The 7,983-nt window shown below is 50.3% G+C and overlaps 1 protein-coding gene across 3 annotated transcripts in view; it reads right to left on the bottom strand.

The window, feature by feature from the left end:
* Positions 1-3,602: 3,602 nt before the first annotated feature.
* Positions 3,603-7,983, bottom strand: part of CITED1 (Cbp/p300-interacting transactivator, with Glu/Asp rich carboxy-terminal domain, 1) — a 5,265-nt gene continuing 884 nt past the window's right edge. The window contains exons 1-3 of one of the 3 annotated variants that reach the window (XM_015569657.1): positions 7,885-7,977; positions 4,753-4,877; positions 3,603-4,206 (exon numbers count right to left, since the gene is read on the bottom strand). In XM_015569657.1, the coding sequence (XP_015425143.1) occupies positions 3,679-4,206; positions 4,753-4,812 (588 nt within the window). In that variant the 5' untranslated portion in view covers positions 4,813-4,877; positions 7,885-7,977 and the 3' untranslated portion in view covers positions 3,603-3,678. The other 2 variants (XM_006752580.2, XM_006752579.2) reach the window with 2 other exon arrangements.

Genomic DNA, 7,983 nt, shown 5'->3' with positions numbered 1-7,983 from the left:
AAATTATTCGCATTGCTGTGCAACAGATCTCTAAAATTTATCTTGCAAAAGTGAAACTATATTCAGTGAACAATAACTCCCCATTGAAATGCTGCCCTTTCATCATAGTCTAGTGTCTGGTCTTTTTCACTTCTTGCCTAAATCACCGTAACAGCTTTCTAGCATCACCATAATTCCAATTGCCATGCACAGTATAGCCTGGTTCATTTTCCTCATGCAAGCTCTGACCACAGCATTCCATTATTCAAAACCTTCAGAAGCCCTTCGTGATATATTGCAATTGAAATTAAGTCCCTCATTATACTCTTTCATAGCACCTGTAACTTTTTTCATGTCTCTTTTCATAATTTGTAATTATCTGCATGATATTTGACTGTTGTCTATATCCTAGCTAAACTTAAAATTTCATGAGAGAAAGGGCAATGTGTTCACCACATATTTGCAGTGCTTAGTGCGCACCTGGTACTTAGTAGGTACTCAGTCCATGTTTGAGGAATGATAGGTTCCCCTTGGTCTGTGGAATAAAGTAGAAACAATGCAAGATCTGATTCAAACTTAATCTTCTCTCAGCTTTCTGCCCTTCAAGGAAATTAAGCTGCTAGATTTTTCACCCTTCCCTGACAAAGCCATGGGCTTTCTCATGTTTGGCTCTGGTTTACAGCATGCCCTGATCTTTTCATTTGTGCCATGTCCTCCCCTCAGTTCCCCACCAGCATTGCTGCCTTGTGGAAATCCAATTCATCCTTCAAGAATATCACTGTCTCCACCACTGGACTGTGAGTTCCTTGAGACCAGAGACAGAGTCCCCTGATTTGCCCCCAGGGAGCATAATAGTTCCTGATCTCTAGGAGGTGCTCTTGGTTACACATCTTCAACTGCACCTAGGCTACAGGCTCCTTGAGGGCAGGCAGTGTTCCTTACCTGTGTGCATCTGGGAACCTTGCTTCCTAGCTCCCAGCGAGAGACTTGGAGTTGGCTTCAGAAATATTCCTGGTAACCTACTGAACCTGTCTAGTTGTGTTATGAGGGGCCTGAATATGAAATAGTGTGGCAGGGGCAGAGGCTTCCCTGCCTTCCCCCCACTGTGCCCTGTGACATTCCATTTCTCTGGCTCCTTCTCCAACAATAAAAAATTACTGCGTCACACTCCTCCTCACCTGAGTTCAGCTTGGAGGTTACTCCCTGCCTCCCTCTCCCTCCAAACCCTCTGATGAAGAGGCTGCTCAGTTGGCCACACTTTCCTGGCACCAGGAGGCAGGATTGCCATGCCCAAGATCTTGTTCTCCCTCCTTTAGAAGCACCTTCTCTAGGGATGTCTAGGCCATTCCCCCCCACCACCTGCTTCCCAAGCTGTATTCCTGTCACCTCATGATTCCAAGGCAGCCCCTCCCCATCAGAGGCAGTGACCCCTGGCTTGGGCTTCTTCCTCCTCACCCTACGGGCTGCTGACACCCTAGGGGCTTCAGAGGTCAGGGGTGGCAAACAGTCTAGCCTGCTGACCTGTTTCGTTTGTCCAGAATCATGATCTTGTGAAGGCCCCAGCAGAGGAGGGACCCGGAACCCTCCAGCCTTTTAGGGTCTAGGCTCCTTCCACATCCTGCCATTCTGCTTTAGACCCCACTCTTGAGTCCACCCTTGCCCTGTCAATAGACTGTCCAGATTCTGAAACCCACTTGCTGACCACAGCTTCCCTCCTTTCCCTTCACTTCCTGCCTCCCTCAATCCTGACCTCTTCTCTGCACACAGACCTCCAGGCCCTCCGGTCCCCTGGTTCTCCCCACTTTCTCCCAGGCTTCCAGTTTTTCCTCTTTGTTTTACCTCTGCCCTACTAGCCCCTCAGGACCCCATGTCTCCACCTCAGAACCTCATGTCTCTATTTGCAGGGTCAGATAAATCTACTTATCTTCAGAGGGATAATCCTAAAAATCAAAGTTGGTTAATTCTTTGTTTTCCTAAAAACTCCCAGAGATTCTCCACAAGCTACAGGGTTGGTGGTACTAAAAATAAAGGCATGCTCCTCACTTGGTCTTCTAGAAGAACACAAAAATTCTGGTTTTTAGCCACTGTAGCCCCTTTCATGAACCTGTGCCTGCACAACAGCTTTCCCCCTTACTCATTGTTTCCTTGGCTGGCTCTAGTCTTATTTTTAAACCCTATTGTTTTTGTAGGTACATATGTCTTTGTGTAAAGTCACAGAGGAAGACCAGCAAGGATACACCACAAACAGATAAACATTTTCTACCTCTGTGCAGGGCCAGAGGTGATCAAGATTGAGGGAGGGACTGGGTCAAAGGATTTAGCTTTATCTGTAAAGTTTATACTTTCACAAAGAGATTGTATCATGTACTTACTACTTGTGAGATATTAAAAACAAACCAGTTTAGTACCAGGAAACCTTCTCCAGACTTCCCAGGCAGAGGGAGCTGTTTCCTTTTCTGGGATTGAACAGCACCTTCCGCAAGTGTTATAGACAATACTGCATCTTTCTCCTTCTAGATGGGGAATCCCCTCAAAGGTACACACTTTATATAATTCATGCTCCCATACCTAACAGAGTGCCTGGCCCAGAGCAGGTGCTCAGCGAGTGCCAAACCCAGTGCATTGCCTCTGCCAGCTGGCTCCTTCGAAAGTGCTTGCTGTGGGTCAGACCTCATGCTAGTCATGAGCTGTTTCAAGTAAGTTCCACAATGTCCAAGGAAGGATATCCCCAGGAGTCTGAAATGTGGGTAGAGAAGACCCTTGGGTTATGTTAACACAAGGATGGGGTTGAACTGCTGTCCCCCAAGGCCAGGATCCAGTTCAGTGCTACTGTCTTGTCACTTGGCATGCTTCCGAAGCCACAGCCTCTTCAGCAGTTAATCTAAGGGCAAAGGCATCCCCAAAAGCTGAACTTGTCAAGTCCAGCCCTGATTTGTATCTCTAAGATGGAGAGGACAGCCCTAATAAACAGGCTGTCCCTATACATGGTGAGCCAGGGAGGCCAGAGTCAGGGAGACGCTCAGACCAGGCTTGGAGGGAGGCCCTGAGCAATTGTCTGAGGGGCTTGAAGAAGGCATCAGAATTTCAGTTTAATCTTGGGAGTCTGTAGCTTTTGGAATTTTCCAGAGAAATCTGAGCTCTCAGGTCATAGGATCCTATTTAGGTCCTATCTACTGCTCAAAGGCAAAAGGGCAAATCCTTAATGGGTCAATTGGATTGGAGCTATAGAGTGGGTGGGGATGGCTTTTAGGGTTGGTGAAGTGTGTGTCATGTGGCCAGGGCAACCCTTTAGACTTGTATGTGCAAGTGGTGAGGAGGCTGAGGAAGGGTCTGGATCAGTCTTTCTTCTGAGAATGCCCCCAATCAGCCCCCGTATTTAACCTTGAATAGGACAGTGTTCCTGGGGACTTAGGGCAATGAGGCTAGGTACTTGGGCTCCTGAAGAGATAATGGCAGAAATTTTGTAAGCAATCCCCTACCGCCCCACCCCTATTCCTCCCATCCCATCCAGCTCCCTCCCAGCTATCCACCCACACCCCACCACGGGCCTCAGAATTGCTGAAAAGACACCAGACCATGCAACACATCTTTAGACCTCAATGAACACCTCCAGTTAGTCCAACTCTTTGTAAGTAACTTTTATTTTTATTTACAACAGAATTGGTGGCTTTATTCCTTCATGTTTAGGGACAGTTGGCATCAGCAGCCAGACGGAAAGTCTGCAGTGAAGTCAAATTCATTCTGCCCCAGCCACAGCTCTGGAAGCTCATTAGCCCGGTCCAGTCCCAGTTCCACCACCAATGACATCAGCACCTCCTCATCCACTGGGTCCGAATCGATGATAGCAGGGCTCTGGGCACCAGCAGGAGGAGAGAGTGACCCCGTCCCTCCCGCCTGAGCCCCAAAGCCCCAGTTTTGCAGGGGCCCTGCCTCCCCTGGTTGGCCTGGAGTGGCTGCAGCCATCCCATGATACTGGCTATTAAGTTTCTGCAGCTGCATACTGGCCAGCAGGTGAGGGGCAGGGTGCAGGTTGAAGGGTGGGGATTTAGTGGGAGGGGTGGTGGTAGGAGAGCCTATTGGAGTTGGAGATCCAGAGGAACTAGTGGGAACCCCACTGGCCTTGGTTCCATTTGAGGCTACCCCGGGGTAGTGCAGAGTGGCTACTGCTTTGCGATCTTTCACCCCCAGGTTAGAGTAGGCTAGAGAGCTCATCTCTTGGTTGGCATCCTAGAAGACAAGAAAGGTGCAACATAATATCAGGCCCAGAAAACTCCTACATGCACTTCATTTGGGGCTAGTGGTGAGGAGGTAGTAAGAAGGCCCCCTGCAAAGTTAAGCTCCCAGCCTGAGGATCCTCTTGAGCTCAGTGTTCAGAGCAAAGTGCTCATGCTGGGCACCTGCCCTCCTAAGTGGCTTTGCTGCTTTCATCTCCCTCCCTCCACCACATCACTCTAAAGGCATCTCATTGTCCCTCTGCTCAGCCTCACATTAATCCTTTCTCTTTTTTTGCCCCCCCCCCAATCCTTTCAATGGTGTTGTCTTATTCTGATTCTAATTCTCTGCTCCCTACCCTGCCATCTTTCAACAACCTGATTGGGTTCGGTTTGACCACATTTAGGCAGAAGTTATCCTCATTCTCCCTAGAGAAAGCCCTGTTGTCTCCTCTCTGCTAAAGGACACTAGCCACCACACCTAGGAGGGCCTATAGGTGGCTCCAGACCAGTTCATCTTCCCAGGTCTAAATGTCTCTACTTGTAAAATGGCAAAAGTTACCTCCTTCACAGGTGAGGTGCCACCCTTGACATCAAGTGCAGGTCTCGACATCGTTGGCATTTCAGAGCCTCAGCAGAAGTTGGATAAATTGGTGGGAGGTGATGCTGCCAGCCGGAGCTGTTGTGCTGTATGTGATGGAGAAAAGGTAATAAGGGCAAAGGTTTCATTAGCCAAGAAAAAATTAGCAAAGCCCAAAGCAGGGCAATTACATACAGCTACGAGGAAAGGATGGTGACAGGGTTAGATCCAAGACCAGAGACCATGTGAGCAAGGAAAAAGATCAAGCTGGAACTTTGTTTGCTTGATTAGCCAGGTGCTGCTCAGGTAGCCAGCTATCCACATCATCAAGAGGGTACACAATGACCGCTTTCCCATGCCAGTGATTTCAGAGCCCCAAGTGTGTGTGTGGGGTGGCATGGCACTGTTCCTGATTCTGAAGGCATAAATATCCATAAGTAGCACACTGTCTTCATGGGCCACTGGCTTCTGAGCTGGGGCCTCCACTGGGACTGAGAAAAAGTGGGAAAGAGGGCAAGGAAGACCTAGAAAGCTGCAGGCTGTAGCCCAGGGAAGGAATCAGTCCCCAACGTAAATGCCATGGAGCTCCAAAGCCCTCACTCAGATATGGGTGTGAGAAAAGCCAGGCTGATAAAGGTGGGCTGGGGGCTCCGAGGTGGCCAGAGAGCAGCAAGGAATGTCTCAATTTCCTCCCTGCCTCAAGCCCCCTCCAAGACAGCCCAGGTAGCACAGGGCTTTCCCAGGACACCTGGTCTGAGCCCAGCCATACCCATCTGTAGTGACAAATGGGAATACTTCTTCCTGAAGGGAAACAGGAACAGAGATTCAATGGCTTTCCTATCAAGTGGCAGTGGTTCTGAGAGCAGGAGCTAGCACTCTTATGTTCATAGGCCTCGCCTGACCACTGAATCATACCTAGAATGATTCAATTGCTGAAGAAATAATTCCCTAGCTCAAGTGCTGAAGGATAAGGGGGTGAGGGAAAAATAATTCCCTCAAACCAGAAACCCCAAAAATTTCCTCACCTGAAAACTCTCGTTATTTTCCTAGAAGCTTGTTTTTAAGCTTCATCTATTCTAGCCTTCATGATGAATCAGAGATGTCGAATTTTGTATTTATAAATACCCTTTGCCCCAAGAATCTCCCACACCTTAAAAAGCATGTCTAATCTTTCGAACAAGCCTAGAATTCTCCTTGACATTTCCCTCCCCCAGTGGTCATTAAGAATCTGCTCAGACACTTCTAGAAAGTGGCCACTTACTACTTCTCTTCATTGTCTTTTGCACCACTTACTTGTAGGGTAGGGAGGCAAGAAAATAGAGAAACGAAAAAGTGGGGGAGAAAACACGAGAAAAAAAAAAAACAGTTGCTGGGTCATCACTACCACTGCTTGATTGGAGGCCTGTTTCTTCTCTGAGGCTACCCAGTCATGTTTCAAGCCAGTGATCACAAGACAAGGAGTCTAATCCATGTCGTCTTCCAGAGCCCAGCATCTTCGGTATTAAGCAATTTTCACATCCTAAGAAAAACGTTAAGGGGCCCTGCCCATCTTTCTCTGTTCGTATCCAGCCTTCCTTCTTTATGCCACCCAAATGTACCCGAGTGTACAAAATAAGAAACAATAGCAACAACAATAAAAAAGGGAGGGGAAAAAGTTATAGAATAAAAGAAAGAGCCAGAAAAAAAGTTTTAATATCAGTTCTTGGGGAAGAAGACCCTTTACCACATCTCCCTCTTCAGGCTGTGAGCTCTCCTAAACAGGACCCTGTTTCCATTCAGATCTGTTGTCTCTCTTGGCCGCTCTCTCAGCCCCCCTCCCCCACCCTCCCTGCCCCCCCCCCACCTCCCCGTCTGCCCCTCGCCTGGGTCTGTGCTCCGTAGGCGCTCAGTAAGTGTTGAATCCAGTTTTTGATGGAAATTCCTGACCCTGCTGGTCTGATTTTCTGTCTTCACACTGCCACCCAGCCCGTTCGAAGGCCAAACTTGGCAGCTCAGAAGCGTCCCAGCCTGCTCCTCAAGCCGAGAGCTGACCACTGTGAAACGACTGCTAGAGGCGGTCGGCAACCCAGAGCAACAAGTGCCTCCTCACACGCTGGTGCCTGGAGGCTCTGATACAAGTTCCCGCCCGCCCTTCTCTTCAGACCTTCCCTTAGCCCCACAGCCCCTCCCGCCTAGATGGGAGTGGGGAAAGGAAAGAAGGGACAGGAAAGGCAGGTAGGGGGCTCTCGTCTTTAACCTGTTGGGGGACCAAAAGTTAAAGTGGCACCAACTGGATGGCTCCATCTCGATTGCTATTTTCTCACTTAAGAGAAATTTAAGAATCCAAACAGTACTGCGGTTCCTCTTGGACGCGCTCTAACCCAGACCGGTCAGTTTCGCCACCTGAAAACTAAAGGCCCGTTGTTTGCGGACAGTTCGGCTGCCTTCCTCGCGGCATCCCAGGTGGAGCCGCCGGAGTTGCGGGCGACCTGGAGCATCCCTGCAAGGTGGGCACGAGCACACAGTTCACCAAGGCCCCGAGCTTCCGTCCCGCAAGTGCTGTGTCAGAAACAGATATTAGAGACCGCACCGACCGGCGGGCAGGGGAGCGGGCTCTGGTCCTCCGCAGCGAGTTTGCGGCCCCGCGGTGTGGCCGCGCGCGGGGACGCACTCTGGCACCAGCGGCGGCGGCTGCTGCCCCTCACCAACACTTACTGAGCGCCCGCGGAGTGACCTAAACGGCCGCAGGCTGAGCTACCTCCTAGGCAGGCCGCTTCTGCTCAGTGCTCTAACCCCGCTACCAGAAGAGTAGGAGAGGCTCCGAGAGGTTCGGTAACTTGCCCAAGGTCACAGCGCTAGAAAGTGGCGGAGCCGGGATTCGCAGCCACGTCTCTCTGACTCCAAGTCCGATGCTCGGCTAGGCAGGGACTCCGTGAGCGGCCAGCCCCGCGGCGCTGGTTTATAAGGAGAGGAGTGTGTGCGTGGGTGTGCGTGGCTGTGTGGGCGTGCGTGTGGGAGAGAGCAGAGGTAGACTGGGTAGTACAGGCAAGTTGCCCAAATTCGCTAACTTCCATCCCGCAATTGCCCCGAACTCGGCCCCAAAAGCTCCTCTCGCCTCCAGCCCCCAAAGGAAACCTGAGCTTTGTGCAGCCCCAGAGCCCGAGCGTCCAGATGCGGTCCGGGTGATTAGCAAAGTCCGTGGAAGCCCAGCTGGAGAAAGGGCGGGCGCAGGGA

This window comes from Myotis davidii, unplaced genomic scaffold, assembly GCF_000327345.1.
Source record: "Myotis davidii unplaced genomic scaffold, ASM32734v1 scaffold5090, whole genome shotgun sequence".
NCBI lineage: Eukaryota > Metazoa > Chordata > Mammalia > Chiroptera > Vespertilionidae > Myotis > Myotis davidii.
This window is presented reverse-complemented; position numbering and strand designations above follow the sequence as displayed.